Raw genomic sequence first — 20,748 nt, 5'->3', positions numbered from 1 at the left:
TGACAAGCGACCCGTTTCTATTGATCCACGGTGAAAATTCAGTGATTCTGTGTCCACTGCAATCATAACAGACAATGTCATTGTGTCAACACAGGAACACTAGGGGTTGTGTGATATGGAGCTACATGTTCAACAATGACTTGTGAACTGTGTGCTCCAAGACACTTGTGCCTGCACCAGCATTGTACTCTGCTGTCAGATCTGCCAAAAATCACTGCCTATTCTGGATTACACAGTGGAGGATCCTTCGACCTCTATGTTCTATGATGAGACGTGGTTGTCCAATACCATATGGGCTACTCATTGTTTCACCATCCTTCAACCACTCTTCATAGGTACTCGCAACAGAAATACACCAACAGGCAATCAGCTTTGGCATTTCAGATGTTCTCATTTCCAGCTGCAAGGCCATAACAATGTGCCCTTAGCCAAAACCACTTACGTCAGTGGAGTTCCACATTTGTGGCCCCTATCTTATCTATAATTACTGGCCATTTCTCTCTCTTAAGCTTACAGGCTACTGTGTCACATGCCTGCTACACCACCAGGAGGCATTCAACCTCGCGATCAGCAGTGGTCATAATGTTCTGGCTCAGCACTGTACACCATAATATGACAATAGCTATAGGCAAATACGAATGTCTTTTCTACAGTTTATCACTCAACCCATCACTGTCAGGAAATGATTGAGGGGACCCTTGTAGTTACATGAAGGACATTTGATACAACATGAGTGACTGTCCGTGATTCAGCATCACAGTCACAAGATGGTGATGAAGATTTGCCACACTTGTGGAGAGTTTCTATACATCTTATAACATGACTGCTCCATGCGTGCATGTTATATTATGACGTTACTGACATCTCTCTCAACCCCTTTACTTAAGAAACACTTATTTCAGTGTAACTTGTGTCTGATTAAGAATAGTTATTGTTAGCAGATCACAAACAGTAAGATTTATTGTCAGTAGTGTTACTCTTAGCAAACATTTTTAAATGTTCACAGTTCAGCAATATTATGCATGTCACTAAGCGACCTTCATCTTTTCCGTATGCCACTATGTGTCATCAATCTTTTCACACTGAAACTCTCAAACGAACAAATGCAGCATGAATGATCATACTACAAACAAATTAGCTACTTCGGTGTCGCTCTGTGCATAGTCTCAGTCTGACTGCTCGGTTCGGATGCCCAGACTGAACTCTATTACTCGACTCTCTCCACTCAACTCTTTGTAAAACCGAACTGGAATGCCATCCAGGCCTGGTGACTTATTTGTTTTCAAAATTTTCAGTTTTTTCTCTATGCCAGGGATGCTTATTACTATGTCATCCATACGGAAGTCTGTCTGATGGTCAAATGATAGTATGTTTGTACAATTCTCATGTGTGAATAATTTCTTGAATGTGAAATTTAAAACTTCAGCATTTGTTTTGCTATCTTCAGCTGCCCCATCAGATTGGTCAACATGAGACTGGATGGAAGCCTTAGACCCACTTAGTGATTTTATGTAGGACCAGAATTTTTACGCTTTCTGTGCCAGATATTTTGCTAAGGTATGATGGTGATAGTCGTTGTATGCTTCTTGTGTAGATCGTTTCACAGACACACGCATCTCTAGTAACCTTTGCTTGTTGTCATTTGTGTGCTCTCCTTTGAACTGAGAGTGCAACAGCCCCTGTTTCCTCAGCATTTTCTGAATTTTGTTATTAAACAATGCTGGGTCTTTTCCATCCTTAGCCCACTTACTAGGCACATAACTCTCTAGACCATGATTTACAATCTGCTTAAACTTTGCCTTTAATTCCTCTATGTCCATCTAACTGGAACTAAGTGATATCAGTTCACTGTAAGTGAGGTGCTAACAACTGCTTATGTGCTCCTTCTAGCAGCAACATTCTCATAGCCGTTTGAACTGATTTATTAACTTTTGTAACCATTGTTGCTATAATGACATCATGATCGCTAATCCCTGTTTCCATACTGATGCTGTTGATAAGGTCCAGACTGTTTGTATCTACAAGGCCTATGATATTTCCATTGTGTGTGGGCTGCCGAACTAGCTCATCAACATAGTTTTCAGGAAACATGTTCAAAAGCATGTCGCATCACGGTCTCTCTATACCCACCACAATGAATTCATAGACATCCCAGTCTATACTCAGTAGGTTAAAGCCACGTCCAATAGTATTGCATGATCTGGGTATTTACGCGCCAATGACTCCAGAACTCTCACAGTGGAATGAGGTGGCCAGAAAAACATTCAACAATTAACTTGCTTTCATCTAAACCTGTCATACACAACTAGATAGCTTTACTGTCTTGCTCAACTTCAACTTCATTAAAGAGAATATTTTTGTCAGCTGCAATGAGCACTCTCCTCTACCCATATGGCCTCTAACCTGTCTTTCCAATATACATTCCATGACTCTTTTTGTTATGTAACTTAACTGATACTATAGAAATGTCACACAAACTCAAAGACTCACGTCATTGCTCCGACTCGTGGCTATGTTGGTAAACGAAACAGCCACCAAGTTGTCTGCTGGGGAAGATAACTGCCCAGCCACTTCGTGCAGTGCAGTCATGTGTGTTGTTGTGGTGTTTCACAGGAACCAATATGCCGCTCCACAGAAGGCTTGCCAACTGTTGACCTTGCATATTGTGATGTCATTTACCTCATATGAGCCACTTCCTTGCACGGGCTAACGTAATGATGATGTACTGTTGCCAGCCGGTAGATCTTGAAAACAAAAAGGAAAAAGGCAGCAGAATCACTCCAACACAGAATTCATACTGCTCAACATGAACATTACAGCCATGTACGACAATTAGTTTAATAGTATACTATCACTAAATAGCTTGTAATACCCCATAGTTCAGTCAACTACATATTGACATTTTGCACACAGATACATACATCCACTAATACAAGGTTACTGGTAATTCACTAACAAATCACAGGAAGCATGCCCTTATACTACAACACTGGGATAGATACTCAACCAATCTATGCCACCCTATCATCCTGACTATGTTATTCATTTACGTTTTCATTTGCTTCCATATGCCAATGGTACATGTTGAAGTCCAAAATTTTTTTCGCCATTAACTTTCTCTAACCCAAAAGAATCTTGATACCCTATTCACTGAATTCTAAATTCCCCCAAGTAATAATGGAGAAATTTCTTAATTTTGTACAAAATGGATTTCACCAAATGGTTGTGTCTTGCGGTTCTTGCCATTGACATCTTCTCCATCTACTTCAAAGCCATTTGCTGTCCTCCTCCAGTGGTTAATTGAGTTGGTGAGGGAAAATTAATACACCCATTGAAAACATTGTCTGGTTCTTTGCCATGTGAATCTGAACAGTCATCCTAGTTTGTGTATTATATGTTCAGTAGGGTTCAACAAAGGCCTGTTCATTGATGTAGCAATGTTAGCCACCAGATTTTCTCAGTGGAAAGAAGTGAATAGATTTTGAAAATAATTCAGCCACTACGAAGAATTGTGGGAAATTCCCACAAGACTTTGGAAGGCATCCGGAAAGATCCCAACCAGTGATTTCACCCATTTTTTGTGGGAGAATATTGTGCACAAATGTTGCAATGTAGGCACTTTGGTATGCAAATGTAAGTCTCAATCTCTAATAGTCATTTGTACTTCCCAAATATGTCCTCAAAAATCACTTGCTTTTGAAGTTGCTGTAAATATTTCTTCAGATCAAAATGTGCAAAACTTGTGAGGATATATTAGGTCAAAACATAGAAAACACATTGTGGTATGCAAGCCTGCCTCCATGATACTGAGATAGCCTGTCTTCTTGATTCTGAGTTTTAAGTCGATTCATCGGTACAAGATGTCACTGTGAATTAAGTAATATTGTCAAATTTTAATCTCAGCCTCATCTGAATACATTGTCTTTATCATTTTTAACATCTCACCGGCCTCTTGGTCTGCTTTTGTGATACTATGTAAAAACCAGTGAATTTTTACATGGTGTATGTCTGTGCAAACATCTTTCAAATTTTGCAGAAGACGTGACATTGCATCAGGCACCACATTTCTTTCACCTGGAATTCGTTGTATCTCAAAATTGTATTCTTGAAGGACGAGATCCCATATAGCAAGACAATTATGCAATAATTTGCAATTAAGCGGAACTATTCAGAGCCCCATACAATCGCAAGTACTTCACTTTCAGTCACATTGTATTTCCTTTCACATGCTGACAAAACATGACTTGTAAACATGACCATCTGATATTGCTCTTGACCATCTTCTTTGACTATTTGATAGAGATGGACAGCAAGTCAAAATTCACTGGCATTCATCCAGAGATGAAATGGTTCATTAAGGTCTGTCAGATGCAATAGTGGAGCTTCTAAGAGGTGTTTGTTTATCTCATCAAACACTTCTTGTTGTTCTGTCCTCCAGGTCCAAACTGAATCCTCCTTTGTTAATACCAGCAATGCAGGTAATGACAAGCAATGTCCCTTCAGAAATCGGTGACAATACCCTTGAAAACTGAAGAAAGATTGAAGTTATTTTTTACAAGTTGGTACTGGAAAATTTCAAACTGCTTCTAATTTCTTTGGATCTGGCAAAATACCTGCTGATAAGATAACATGTCCCAAGAATGATATATGGTTCCTCACGAATTGAGACTTTAGCAGGTTGAATGTGACTCCAGCTAATCTATCTGTACCTAAAACTTTATTTAGCTCTTCCCACAAAGTAGACACAGTCAGAACATCATCAATGAACACTATTACTTCCTGTAAAGTTCTCCAGGAATCTCATCCAAAGGTCTAACAAATGCTGCTGTTAAAATTTTAAACCAAATGGCATCCATTTGAAATGGTAACAATGTACATTGTGCAAGAATACAGTAAACGTTCGGCTTCCCTCCTCCAGCTCTTACTGCCAATAATTACCTGTCATACCCAAACTAATAAGGTAACAAGTGCCAGGAAAGTTTTGCAAAATGTTGTCAATATTCTCCTCTTAGGGTAAGACACTGTGATGGATAACTGATCATCCAAAACAAGTCTGACCAAGCTGTGTGTTTTAATTAGTGGGTGTACGGATTGCAGTATTCATTGCTGATCTCTCAGTTATATCATGTAATCTCCTTCCCTACAGCTTCTCTTTTCGTTATTGTTATTGAATATGATTTGTTTTTAAATGGTTCATGTGCCTGCACTTTGACATTCACCTCCCTTCATCAGTTGAAGTTTACTTGAAAGTGCTTCAATGTGCACAGTTAAAACTTCTTGTAATTCTTCTCTATAGGAAGTGGGCAAATTACTCAGATGATCTGTTTCTTTGTGAATTTTTGAAATCATCTCCTGAATTTCCTCTACTTTTCTGTGGTCCGTTATCCTTTGCATATATATAATGGCACATCAGTTCCATCATGTATGCTTTAAAAAAAATAAACACCACATGCTGCAGAGGCTACTTCCTTTTCCCTGAAAAATCAAATGAAATTAACCTTCAATACTTCACTCTTATTACAAATACTTAAACTTCTTCTTTTGTAATCAATCCTACATCATCTTTCTGCCAGCCAGTCATTACCAAAAGTTCAATTCACAGTCAAAGGATCAAGATACAGCACAACCATATCATAGTATCTGTCTAAAATGTTGCACCAACTGAGTGCCTACCCAATAACAGCGTGACTACTAGCCCAGTTGCAGTAACTATATGCATGCTATTCACAGGGAAGACAGGTATTTCGTCTATTTCACAAAGATGTTCATATAAATTCTTGGAGATTGCTGTGGTGTCACTACCAGAATCTACAACTGCTGTAATTTTCTGACTGTTTAGACTGAGTTTGGGTACTGGATTCAAAGCCTCCACCACAACTTGCACATCTTCTCTCAGTAGTTCAGTTTTAATGTGTTCAGTTTCACACCTGATCATTTGTATTCTCACATCTGACCCCTTAAACTGTTCACATATTCTGGAGTGAGTCGCATCTGAAACTACTACTAGTTTGCCAGTAATCGGGCACAGTGTCAGTGTCTGTTACCTGTAACTCAGAGCAGTGAATGGTATCAAACGCTTCCATCATGTACTACATCCTGATTTCCATCTACCAAAATTGTTTTCCCTCCTGTCATCATTTCAAAACCAGTCATCATTGCACACACACAATTTCATGAGTGTTCATCTCTTCATGTGTCATTTTACCGCTGATGACTGTCATTTTGTTGAGTCCACAGTGGGTATCCAAAATTATCTTGCTGCGGTGTGTTGCATCACTGCAAATGTTGCTCTCAATGAGTCATATTTTGTTCCAATCCAGCAGGCATTCCTTCAAGTCAGTCTCTTCCAAACAATCAACAACCCATAACAACTTGTCAAAGTCATCAAAAGTTTGTGAAGCTAATTGTTTTTTTTTTTTTACTTTACATGGTAAATGCTTTATCAAAATTGTGATTAAATCGTCATCACTAATAGGATTGTCCAGATACGTCTTACATTCCCATCATTTCTGAAGAAATTTGTGCATCAGCCTTTCATTTTGATCGTAGTTGAGCATCAAACATAATTTTACTTTGATGCTTCATTATTTCTCGCACAACCAATATTTGTTAAGAAATGCATTTTCAGAGTTTGCAAATATAGCATACTGATTGGATACGTGATCTATCACCTGGGCTCACATCGTATTACAGAAATATCAGTTTTTCTGATTCATTTCGAATTCATGCAAACACAACTTTAAATTGTTTCATGAAATCCATGGGTTGTAATTATTTGTGGGTATCAAAGTCCTTAAACTGTTCTTGACCAAGCATGTTATTGACAATAATGTTTGTGCAAAAACTTGTACCATAATATGAACTACCTCATTATTCATTTGTTTCATAATTTCCTGCTGTGGGCTAACTAGCATCTCTAGCTTAGTTACACCTGCTGTTATCTGCTAACAGTGCATCATGACCTCACGCATGAACTCATATTGTTTCTTGTCGAGCAATTTGCTACATTCCTGCAAAAAATTATTGAACTGACTACGCAGTTCATGACAATGACCTACTGCCTTTTGATCCCACATTTGGCCAAATCTAATTTCAATGTTTGACTATGTTGATCAAGTTTTTTTGTTCATATTTTCCTCATAATTACAGATTTTTTGTTCAAATTCCACTTATTATTAAGTTTTTTATCCAGAATTTTTATATTACGCTCACTGAATGGTTTGTTCAAATTTGTGTTCATTTTTTGTATAAACTGCATTGGCACTTCCCCTTTCCCATAGCATCAACATGATTGTTATCTGTCATTGCTTCAGGTGGTTCTACATTTATTTGAAAATTTGAACTTTCATTTTTTGCTGCCTTATCATTTTGAATTCTGATAGTCAGTTTTGACTCATTAATAAGATACATTGCAACAGTGTCCTAATAACACTGTCATCTCCATTAATTACATTACTATTCTCAGTTTAGCTAGCCATTGTTATTCAAATATATACAGCACAAGCAATTTGTAATAAAAATAATTGTTCACTGTCTATATTCATTTTCCTGTCCAACTTTCTTTGGATATCGAGTTCACACCGAAAATGCCAAATTCACTCACCATACATTGACACTGGCAATCGGGCTCCAGATCCAAAGATTGTAGCAGGATAGGGTGTCCTTGTCACCAGTCTGCATACATGGCACGAGCATTGTTGGTTGTTACGTTATGGTTATACTTGCCACCTCTGTAAACTCTATTTATTAAGAAACACATTTTCCAGTGACTCTTGTTTTAGGGTAGCCGATAATGTTGGATCCAATTAAGAACAGTTATTGCAAGAAGATGACGAACACTAAGATTGTCAGAAGAACTACACTTAGAAAAAACGTGTAAATATTTACAATTCAACAATATTTCGCTTACCACTATGTGACATCAATCTTTTCACACTGAAACTAAAGTTAATGAGTGGTCATATGACAAACAAATTAGCATCCTCAGTGCCAGCTCGCAAATAATCTCAGTCCAACTGTGCTGCCCTGAAGCCCAGATTGAATTCCCTCTCCACTTGACTGCCATGCTGAGTGGACATGCCCAACAACTGCAGTCAGACTTTATTCAAAACATTGTCACAAGTCAGCGATTACTTTGAAATTCTACCATGGTGAAACCAGAGGTAGCTGCAACATAGTCACTGCGATCAAGCAAGTCGATAAATTTACTCTCAAAGGTTACAGTAATAGCAAATATCTTGACATATGATGATATAGGATCCTCACTATCTTTCATGGCCCCTTCGGATGCAACTCAGAGTACTCCACATTGTCTGAGACATGTCATATCCATTTTACTTTTCCTGAATGCAGGACAGTGTCTGGCATTGTGAGGATAATAATAGCATTGGATTCATTTTTAGAAAGAATCCTGGCTGTGATAAGAGTGGAATGTTGTGATCCTAATCTTTTTCACTTCACAGGGACTACATCATTCAATATTGAAAGGTCGGGGTTGTGAACAATCTTTTGATACTCGCTATTCACATAGTGGCATACTCTCTTCTGTCTAATATTAGGAGATGGAATGTGACTCAAAATAGGTAACCCATATCTGCTAGTAGATCATATTGACCCTATAACAATATGCATAGATTTGTTAAATAGTACTTTGATCTTTTTCACTTATGGACTATTAATAAGCCATACAGATGTACGGTACTCTGCAGTTGAGGATACACTCTGAGTGCTGATGCTCAAAGAGTGTATGCTGATAGTGCCCAACTAGTGCTACAAAGTATATGTTATTTCTGTTTTTCAGCTTAACTGGTGTTTACGTCAGGTACTCCTTGAAGGAAAGTGTCCTGTCTAATGTGATTCCTAGGTATTTTGGCTGTATGTTATGACGAAGTTTGTCTCCCTCATAACAGACATCAGCAGCTTTGTGTGCCAATCTATTGAACAGATGATAACATACAACTTCCATCTTATTTGAGTTATGTTTTAATCACAGTTTGTAGGTGCATTGGCTTAAGATCTCTAGATCAAAGTTAGGATTACTTCAGTTGTTTCGAATGTTTTGTGTTGGGTAGCTACATCCTCATAGCCAAACTTTCTGGACTGTGTTGGAGTAATATCAGAGATATATTAAACAAGAGAAGAGCAAGGATACTCTGTGGTATGCCATTACTCAGTACTTACAGCTTGCTAGTGGCTTTTCCTGCAGTAAATGTTATCATTTAGTCTTGTTGGCCGCCTGCATGGAATAAGTTGTAGTGAAATGAAATGTCGTGTGGCTAAGGCCTCCCGTCGGGTAGACCGTTCGCCTGGTAGTAAAAGTAGCCCTTGCCTCCAAACTGTAATATGCTGCACTTAGATCAACGAAAGTAACTGAAGTTTTGTGCTTCTTTTCTTATCCTGCTTCAATGAATGATGTTAATGATAAGACTTGATGAGTGCATCTCCATCCTGGTCGGAATCCAGCTTGCTCAACAGGAAGGATCTGAAAGATTACTGGACTAATTCAGTTGTATAGAATTCTTTCATTTAACTGACAAGTAGTGCTCAATATATGACTGGCTGGTCTCATAAGTTACCAGGTTTGAGTATTGCTGTGATTTTTAACACTTCATTTTTTGTGGGATTGAGCCACATATCGTAATGTCAGAGAACAAATCCGCCAGCCATCTTTTTGCATATTTCTCACAATGCACAAGTAATTTGGGATGTATTCCACCACTTTCCATTGTCTTTCCGTGCTTCAGAGTTTTAAGAGCAACCGAAGTTTCAGATACAGAGAATATGAACTTTATCCTTTGGTGCTCTAGATGTAGACAGAAATTGATGACATCCTATTAGCTGATGTATCACTGTTGTCACTTATTGTTATTTTGTTTTTACTTAACTTCTTTAGTAATTACCATGCTTCTGTACTTGATGTTTGAAAACTGAATGACCCTATAGTCTCTATCCAAATAGTACACCTAGCTGTATCTAATACTTTAAACAAAGAATTTGTGGAACTTTACACAGCTCACTACCAGCTTCTATATGCTAGAAAAAGGAGGATCTTTCTAATACAAACATTATAATTTAAGAGAGAGTGATTTTGTATGCATATTCCTCAACTTAATTACCTCGCAACATATAGTTCATAAACTTTCCAATGTTTCAGTATTCTAATTGAAGTAAGATTTGCCTAACTAGGCATAGTAAGCACTTGTGTCAGCTTCAACCTTGTAATTTAATTTGGAGCTTCATTCATCTAGGCATTTCATCATATTTGATAACTGCTAGCCATGAAATCAAAAGAATATGTAGGGCATGCAAGTGCACTGAAGTGAATGTTTTACCATTTTGCAACAACAGTTCAAAATGTGTGATGGCATGTTGTATTGTTTGAAAAGAACATTGTTCTTTGCAAGATATCAATGTTAAGTGTTAAGTTTGTCCAGCAGTGAAATATAATACTTCCTCATGAGTATTCTGCCATCATGCGGGGAGTCTGTGAGCAGCACTCTGTGTGAATACAGGGAAGTGGTAGCTATAATTTTTCCTGCAGGTGAAACTGTTTTTGCTTTCTTTGGTGCAGTTTTTCCTATTTCCTTCCACTGATGTTCCATCTCTGGTGAGTGGTGATGGAATTCATATTTCATCTATTGTTAGAAAAATTAGACAAACTCTCCTGAACTGCATTTAAACAGCTCCAAATGCTCTTTAGTAATGTTTATTTGAATGGACACAGCAACCATGAACAAAAAGATTTGTCATACAGAAAACTTCCTGTTAAATGTGGCAATTATATGTGGTAGACACAGCCATAAAAATCTTTGCATTTCATGCAAGGTCACTTACTGTCAGCTTGTGGCCACTGAGTAAAGTGTTGTGAATTTTTGCCACGTGCTTGTTGGTCATATAGGTTTTGTTGACATCCAGAATGCTCTTCCTCTATAACAAAACAATGGAAAGTCTCGGTTAGAATACCAGCAATATTATGAAAAGGATAGACTGCTACTCATCGTAAAGCTGACACTTTGAGTTGCAGACAGGCACAATGAAAAGACTGTTGCACATTGAGCTTTTGGTTAAAGCTTTCTTCTGAAAAGAGAATACACACACTATGCACACATGACTGCTGTCTCAGGCGGCACCATCCAGAATGCCAGAGCAGCCGGAGATGATAGTCACGTGTATATGAGTTGTTCTTGCTTGTGTAGATGTGTGTGTGTAGTTGTTTTTCAAGGAGACTTTGGCTGAACACTCAGTGTGTAATAGTCTTTTCGTTGTGCCTGCTGCAACTCAGCATATCATCTTTATGGTGAGTAGCAATGTATCTTCCTCTTTAATGGGTGCATAACCATGCTTAAACTGAGCAGCCTATTTCAGAATACTTTATGATTTGTTTTGTACATGTAAACATTTACATTCTTGCCACAGATAGGCTACAAGACATTCATCTCTTAAGCAAATGTGCCATCTAGAATAATATTTTTAAAAGCTTACAGTATTTTGGCCATATTCACTCCAGACATTAAGCAATTCTCCTCTCAGATGCAATCATCTCCAGAAACTTCAAGTAGCCGTCGGCCACATGTCAAATACTTTTAATTTGTGGACAGCGGCTGCTAAAAGTTTCTGAAGATGCTTGGGTCTGATGAGTGAAACCAGTAATAAAAGCAATTTGTATGTGACTTGTGACTGCTCCACAATTATTTCTTACAGTTGATGTTCCCCCTTATAGTCAATTTCTGCCCTTTTTAAATTAAGCAATTTGAAGTGCACCTGATGGCCTAAACCCAAAAATTAGATTTCGTACTGCAATAAATGTAAAATAATCTTATTTATCAACAAATAACTGAAGGAAGGCTGGAAAGCAGTGCACATATTTTGAGGGAAGCAGCTTGTGACTTTTCTTGCAGGTAAAGTCCTAAATGTCAAACATTGAAAATTAAAACAGTAACTCAATACAGAGCTATTTTCACTGATGTCACATTGTTGCTCACCTTGCATTGACCTACAAGTATTGAAATTATATGCCTTTAGTCGGAGACAGCTTTGTTCAACTTTTTGTGTTAAAGCATAAATGTTTATTAGGAAGAAACAATAGCATGAAAAGGATAGCAACTAATCCCAATAAAGTAGAGATGCTGTGTAGCAGACAAGCACAATGAACAGACTGTCATAAAATGAGCTTTTGGCCAACCAGGCCTTCATCGGAAACACACACACACACACACACACACACACACACACACACACACACACACACAACTCGCACCCACATGACCACAGTCTGTGGGTACTGAAGCCAGAGAACTGTGGTCATATGTGTACGAGTTTTTCATATTTGTGGGTGTGTGTGTGTGTGTTTTGTCTATTTCCAACAAAGCCTAGATGACCAAAAGCTCATTTTCTGACAGTCTTTTTGTTGTTCCTATCTGCAACTCATCATCTCCGCTATATGGGGAGTTGCAACTATCTGTTTCATGCTATTGTTACATTCCATCTGGATTTTCCATTGACATATTAGGAAGAAAATATGTACTTATTACTACAATCAGAGTAATTCTAAATTTCATGTTTTTTGTGTAATACTTAATTAGTGGCTGTGCTCCAATGCCATTTAGCCTTTTATAATATTTTCATGAAATTTACATAACCTCACCTTCTGCCTCTAGTTTCCATATTTTATTCATTTTCTAAGGTGTTCAATGGCTGTCCATTGCGTATACATTGTACTGCAAGTTGGATTCATCCGGATACAAGAGACCAACATATTCTAATAGGTGCAGAAGAAGGAATATACAACCTGAACTTGAATGAATTACATGATGCAGCCATAGACCAATTGTATCCTCGAAGAACCATATGGATGTATGTTATTAAGGACATACTAATGTCCCTTTCAGGTGAGAGCTGTTTTAAACTTTCATATTCTGGATGTTATATACTGGCTGTTCCTACTTGAGCTATCAGATCCATTTTTTGTGGTGTTCCCAAAGATTGTTTGGTGTGTGAATGTATTTAACCCAAAGAAAAATTACTTATGTGATTTCAGTTGCCAACAGTAAATATCATTTTGACATTTTTTGTAAAGAAAATGTTATGGCACTTGCCCATGAAAGCCAAAGGTCCAGAGTTCAAGTCTCAGTCCGGTACACAGTTTTAATGTTCCAAGAAGTTTCAAATGTTGTTTTGGTTGTAATTAAATGTATCCGCTTGTAATCTCCCCCCTCCTTCCTTCTTACAACTATTGTCTACATTAAAAAGTGCCCCATCCAAGTAATTAATAAGCAAAGTCTTTTATAAAGATTTGAGAGGAGCGAAGATTACAATAAACTCGCAAGTTTACTTAGCTTGTCATGTTGATGTGGATCCAGTTCTTCTTGTCTAGGAGTCTTACTCATGAAGCTGAAAATTGAACATCGTGTCCTCACGGTTGGTTTGGACTAAATAAATTGGAAGATTGTTGTTGCAGAACTTTTTACGTAAATATATTTTCCATTGATTTTCTCACATTTTAGTATGTCATACAGTATTTTGATTTTTCACATTAACAAAGCCGAAATTACATTGTTCGCACCTAGTATACGAAACTTCCAATCACATCAGCGGCAAGCTTACGACTCTTACACTGTGGAAATAACAATATTCTAAAAGGTTTACAATTTTTCTTAACAAATCAATTCCAGTAGTGCTCGAGACTGATAATCACTGAATGATTACATATCGTACACTAAAATCCAGTTTTCATTGCAAATATAAGTTCTTAATGACCAGTCTTTTATGAAAGATTCTTAATAATGATTGTTTAAATTAAAAAAAAAATTACAAATTATTCTTTTTCATCTTTGTTTTATGCTTCTCGGAAATGCTTGTGGAACGTACATCTTTGTTTTAAAATTCACCATGTCTGGGAATCAAACCTGGGCAACCTAGATGTCGGGCAAACATTCCACTACAGAGCCACACAGCCTGTTGATAAAACAACCTCACTTCTAGGTATTAATGATGGTCACAAAACTTCAAAGTCAATTGTCTTGAACATTTTGTAGAATTGCATCAAAACAGTTTGGCAGATTGTTCTGAACTTCACATACCATAAATATAAAAAAATACCAAACTCCAATTGCTGTGTGGTCTCCTTGTCAGTTCATCCCACTTAGCAAGTCTTGTAATCCTCCGTATGTGTTACTACTACTTACAGTTAAAGTATGTCTAGATCATTACAAAGTCCCCTCTAGCTTGTACTGTAGCTTAGACTAAGACCTCTCAGGAGATTCTTATTCCAGTATGGGGAGAAAGATGATTCTTCTAACCAGATAACATGTTTATGAGCTATATTTGGCAAGTAAGAGTCAAATGCTAATATTTAAATTTTGGCAGTTTAGAACGAAGCTGTGAGAATGCAGTGCCATTTGTTGATCATTTATGAAATCACAGAAGCTATGGTTTTAATTCAGTTGTCATTTCACTATTGGTGATAGCAAACAACAATGGCTTTAAAATTTTTACTCCCATCAGTTGGAAGTGTTTGCTGTAATTTTTTGTTTGAAAAAGGATCTGCAGCTGGTCATTTCCATCAAGAGTTGTGATTGGTTTATTGATCTGCAGTATGAGTGAAGGAAAGGAGTTGAGACATTAATAGTCGCCATACATATGTGCAAGATGTTGAGCAGAATGGAAGCTCCAATATCCTAGCCAATTGAATTGTGCAAAAAATTGACAAAAAAAATGCTGATCTGATGATGATTGATGATCAATTTTATGGCTAGTGAATTTCCAAATGTTGGATGCACCACCATTCAGACAATTTTGTAAAAGTCACCACCATGGAAAACTGTCATCCTGGATAATTCTCCATAACAATGCGCATTCACACACTGCTGTCTAGACTTTTAAAACTTTTAGACTCCTCACTGTACAGTCATGACCTCACATGCAGTCACTATCACCTCTTATTGTGCCTGTACCAAAGACTTGGTGAAAAATGGTTTGAAGATCACTGCCAATTCTCTGTCAGATAACATCTATGCAGAGGAATTGACAAAGCTAGTGCAACATTGCGAAAAGTGCTTAGGAGGGAGCAGTGACCATGTACTTGGTCTACTGCAAGCAACTGTGCTCCAAATCTCCATTGTATGCAACACCCTTCAGATTACTCATTTGAAAACAGATTGGTGAGTTCCAGTGTTTACATCTCACAGAAATTCTTACCTTGCTTGGCAGTGTAACTTAAACTAAAAGCTGAGACACACACTGTTAGTCTTGTCTGCAATGAATGTTTTCCCACGACATTCTTAAATAAGTGCTTGTAGTTATAAATTGTCTGCCACTGCTTGAGCATTATTTGTTATACCAGGAAACAACAACACACTGTTCACTATCTGTCACATTGACTGTGACAGGCACTTTGTCACTTTCATAGACACCCTGTACACCTTTCATTGTGTACTTTCAAAGCAGTTGTCCCATGCATCACATTGTCACACTTAATATTTATTTATTTATTCCATGTGATCTGGTGGTACACAGTGTGTTGCAGATGTCGGAAAATATCATTTAACATTGTTAACATATATTAACATAGGCCTATAGTATCCTAATGTATTATATTGCTCAATGTTTTCAATTTAACACAAACAGCAAGATTACTGTTCTAAGTATTCATTTACAAAGTAAAAACACTGACACAACAAATATGACTTCACGGCTTTGCTAAATTTTATGTTGTCTTCGATGGACTTGATACTAATGGGAAGATTGTTGAACGGTTGGAGGCCCGTGTGGAAAACTCCCGTTTTACACAGTTAAGTGTTTGTACGTATAACATGCAGGTTTGCATTTTTCCTGGTGTTGTGTTCATGTATTTCATTATTTTTTACAACTCTGGGGTCAGTTGGCACTATGTGGTTTCTGAAAAATTTTAGAGTCTCAAGAAAGTAGAGGCAAGGCAGTGTAAGGATTTCCAACTTTATGAAGATGGGTTTGCAGGAGACTCTGGGTTTGCTCCCAGTAATAATCCTCATTGCTCTCTTCTGGATCCTGAATGTGCTCAGAGCAGTTGGAGAATTTCCCCAGAATATTACACCATATTTTAGGTGGGCTTGTATGTAAGCGTAGTACGCACTGGTTAATGTTTTCAGGCTAGCACATGTTTTCAGTACTCTCAATGCATTGAAGCCAGTACAGATCCTGGCATTTACCTTTCCTGTATGTGTGTTCCATTTCAGGTTATCTTGAACCCACAGACCCAGGAATTTGAAAACAGTGTCGGTATCTATTGACTGCTTATTTACAGTGACAAATGGCTGAGAGGAATTTGCATTTTGTGTTGTGTGAAAGTTCATGGAAGCTGTCTTTTTGGTGTTGATAGTTAATCTGTAAGCGACATGAAGTTACTGATTGCTTCCACATGCCATATGATTAATGTTTTGACTAATGAGCTTCTGAAGACTACCTTTGTGTTTGATTTGGAGGTTTTATGGGGAACACATGCTGAGCATTATATCAAGTGGCCAAATGTGAAGTGAAGCTATTTATAATTTGGAGTACGAATGGATTGCATAGAATTGGCAAACATCTCATTTTCTGCCCCTGCTCTTCTACTCCATCCTCCATCATGTTGCGTTGTTTATTTCTATTTTGCAGTTTTAGTCTAAGTTCCTGTTTGACTTTAGGGTCCTTTAGCTGTAAAGTATCAAATCACTTGTTTTGTATGTCAGATTTTGTCTTTGTAGCTGTGATTTTCAAGTGCAATTTAGCTAGCATCAAATGGCGGCCACTGCCTGGTTTCCAGCACTTACAATTATTTCATCCATTTCACACTGAAGGAAAAGTGATTGATCTAATTCTGTGTCCAGTGGGTGCTTTGTTTTGCGTCACTGGAACAACCATACAAACAAGAAAACTTGAAACCTGAAACCTAATTTGTGTTAGCTCGAGTACAAGACCTGTTATACTTTTTATTTTTAATCATGGTTTTGTCTTTGATTCCACATTTTTTGTTACTTTGTATGTGGTTCTTTATTTTTAGTGACACACCTAACATTTACAAAAATTGCAATTACCAGAAAGAACCACCTGAATGAATCCAAACTTGGAAGATTTGTGGAACAATGTGCTTAATCTTGCAGAGATGTGACATACATTTAAACCCATCAACACCTTTCCATGTGAGACAGAAAAGCCCATAAGACGTCAAGCAATTCAATGAAGAACTGTTATGTGAAGTGAAAACATGAAAGTAAAGTGCCAGCATCAAATCATAGGCATATGTCTGAGTTCAAGAGAGGGAGAATGATCAGTTCCCAGGAAATGGGTTTGGGTAGAAGAGGGTTGTACGGAGTGAGGGCAAGACTACACACCATGGCCATGGCATGGAATGACCATCGTCTTGTCCTCGTGATCATAACAGACCATACAGCTTTATCAACAGTATTGGCTGAACACTGGATCTGCTCAACATGTACAAAGCTCTGTGTGAGGAAGTGGAACACCATGAGCTGTGGTATACATGCCCCTGACTGGTTTCTGTCGTGTAGAAACACAAATACATGATACTGGAGAGTGCAGATGATTCTGGCGCTAGTGTTCCACGTGGCAAAATGGTGCTTTCAGGTGATCCTCACATCCACTTATTCTACAGTGATGACCATATATGTGTTAGAAACTTCCATGCTGACCTCAGTTTAATATCCTGCTTTTTGTAACAGGATTTTGGCCAAATGTGTATTGTGTATGTTTGATGTGTCGTTGGACCTGAAATTTGATTTTGACTCCTATGTATCCAGAGAAGTCTCAGTGTATACCACAACGTGAAGACGGGTTTAGATTCCCGGGCACTGTCTGTCTTTCAGGCAACTTGCCATATTTCAGCAGGATAATGTCCAGTCAAATGAGACAGAATATTCAAACCTAATTTGTGGAATTTCGCATATTACTTATCCCAGGCCTGCAGATTTGCCTCACCTCTTCACTACTTCTTCGTGCACCTCCAACAACCACTGTTGATTCTTAGTGGATTTACATTCAGACGGTACGGAGGAAGAAATGGCAGGAAGGTATCCGTGCCCTCTATGATTTTATTGTGCAGCTTTGAGAATCTCTCATAGCAGGGCAAGCAGGCATTTCATCCCATATTGAATTTTCTTGAAATCTGAGATCATGTTCAGTTCTCTTATCCTGATCATTTTTGTATTGCCATGTATGTAATTTGTTGTATAAAGTTCATTTCAGTGATATGCAATCTTCTTAGCAAAGTGATTTTCGCAAAAATAAGTGTAAATACAAATGAATGATTCAAGAATTATTTAATAAAGCCTTTGCTGTTCTAAATGCATTTTATTGCTCTTGGAATTTTGTGTTTCATGTGTTTTTTTTTAATGGAATTATGTTTACTGAGGTATGCTGCAGGACCTCTAGTCACTAATTAAAGTAATAATCAAGAGTTCTTCCTTGTTTGTGTATGTAGTAAACCACGATATTACTAGAAGTTGAACTGAATATTGATGTGTTTCCTTTCTTTTAATGTATAGGTAAAACACCGCAACTATATCGTCATGACTTGCTGGCCCTTCAGAGCAAACAAACACACAGGTTTTCTCTACATATGAACAAAATTCCAGAGAAACTAGTCCCACGCAAGTTTGCGTTAACAACAAAAGTTCCAGACACAAAAGGATGTACAAAATGCTGTGTGGGCAGGAATCCATATAACGGGTACAAATATCTTTGTGGAGCAATGCCTACAGGAATATTTCTGATGCAGTGGTATGATCCACTGAATAAATTTATGTTGTTAAAGGTAATCTGCATTTTACTGATGTTAGCTATCATGTTTGTATTGTCTCCCTCACAAAATTGGTATGTCTTGGTTGGTTAACATTTGGTTTTTCATATTTTGGCCACATGTCACCAGTTTCGTTATGTTTTTTAAAATATTTTTTATACAATATCTTTTACTGTTTACTAGTGCAGTTAACATCCCTGGAGGATTCAGCTTTAGTATAATCATGTCTTTAATTCATAACATACATGGTCACAGTTATAATTTTATACTGGAAAGACAGTTTTAATGATATTTTCTTTGCAGAGATATAAAATTTTACAATTTCCATTTTTTAAACAATATAATTGCCTCTACAGTGTAAAGTTGTCATTTTCTTGTATGTAACAGAAATTATCATCCTTACATTCTGCACTCATAATATACTAGCTGAATCGAGTTATTTATATAGTAGTAGTGTAGCAGCTACTTTGTTAGCCTCAAGTTGGGTAACAATTTCTGTACTGGTGTGTGACCCCACCTTAGGTACCAACTGTGTTGTAGCCCTCCTGTCCGATCACCCATTTGGATTATTGTTGGGCACTATACTGCTGAGGTAAACCAACAACAATCAGATGTATGGTGTTGGAAACAAATACATGAAGGAAAACAGGCTGATAGGGAGCCACAAGTTAAAACAAACAAATTCATTATTAATTTTTATTTTAAATGAAACAAGAAACTTAAACAATTGCCCAGCACCTTTCCAGCTGCTAAATCTTGCTGAGAGAAAAAATGCTACATTAATTATTTTATATCCAATTGCATTATGCATAAAAATTTTAGCTGTCAGATAGTTAAGTGTGGTATGAATCCAGATCATAATCTTTATTGCACATGCAGTCCTTTTTAATCTTTCAGTCTCTCGTGTTGTGTGCCTCGTGGTTCAACGTTTTTCCTCTATTTCATACCATTGGTCAGAGTGAATATGTAATTACATCAATGATGGGAAAGGTCACAGTTTGTCAAATTCCTTACTTCTCCTGGAGTTATTGCTTATTATCTTCATTGTATTTCACCTACATGTTGGAGAAGGGGTATGCTTGGTGGTTTATGTCAGTTGCCAGGCATCGTATATCTTCTTGTACAGAAAACATCAGCTACATTCAGGGCTAGGCTTTAGTTGTAAACCACAGTGTCTGGTATATAATACAGGGTTATTACAAATGATTGAAGCGATTTCATAGCTCTACAATAACTTTATTATTTGAGATATTTTCACAATGCTTTGCACACACATACAAAAACTCAAAAAGTTTTTTTAGGCGTTCACAAATGTTCGATATGTGCCCCTTTAGTGATTCAGCAGACATCAAGCCGATAGTCAAGTTCCTCCCACACTCGGCACAGCATGTCCCCATCAATGAGTTCGAAAGCATCGTTGATGCGAGCTCACAGTTCTGGCAAGTTTCTTGGTAGAGGAGGTTTAAACACTGAATCTTTCACATAACCCCACAGAAATAAATCGCATGGGGTTAAGTCAGGAGAGCGTGGAGGCCATGACATGAATTGCTGATCATGATCTCCACCACGACCGATCCATCGGTTTTCCAATCTCCTGTTTAAGAAATGCCGAACATCATGATGGAAGTGCGGTGGAGCACCATCCTGTTGAAAGATGAAGTCGGCGCTGTCGGTCTCCAGTTGTGGCATGAGCCAGTTTTCCAGCATGTCCAGATACACGTGTCCTGTAACGTTCTTTTCGCAGAAGAAAAAGGGGCCGTAAACTTTAAATCGTGAGATTGCACAAAACACATTAACTTTTGGTGAATTGCGAATTTGCTGCACGAATGCGTGAGGATTCTCTACCGCCCAGATTCGCACATTGTGTCTGTTCACTTCACTATTAAGAAAAATGTTGCTTCATCACTGAAAACAAGTTTCGCACTGAACGCATCCTCTTCCATGAGCTGTTTGCAACCGCGCCGAAATTCAAAGCGTTT

At 37.7% G+C, this 20,748-nt stretch overlaps 1 protein-coding gene across 11 annotated transcripts in view; it reads left to right on the top strand.

The window, feature by feature from the left end:
• Nucleotides 1-20,748, top strand: part of LOC126457214 (mitogen-activated protein kinase kinase kinase kinase 5) — a 313,638-nt gene that overhangs the window by 259,463 nt on the left and 33,427 nt on the right. For all 11 annotated transcript variants that reach the window (XM_050093332.1, XM_050093331.1, XM_050093328.1 and 8 more), the window contains 2 exons: nucleotides 12,683-12,887; nucleotides 18,516-18,784. In XM_050093332.1, coding sequence (XP_049949289.1) covers nucleotides 12,683-12,887; nucleotides 18,516-18,784 — 474 coding nt within the window. The remainder of the gene's footprint in view (nucleotides 1-12,682; nucleotides 12,888-18,515; nucleotides 18,785-20,748) is intronic.

The sequence above is a fragment of the Schistocerca serialis genome, chromosome 2 (genome assembly GCF_023864345.2).
Source record: "Schistocerca serialis cubense isolate TAMUIC-IGC-003099 chromosome 2, iqSchSeri2.2, whole genome shotgun sequence".
NCBI classification, from domain to species: Eukaryota; Metazoa; Arthropoda; class Insecta; order Orthoptera; family Acrididae; genus Schistocerca; species Schistocerca serialis.
This window is presented reverse-complemented; position numbering and strand designations above follow the sequence as displayed.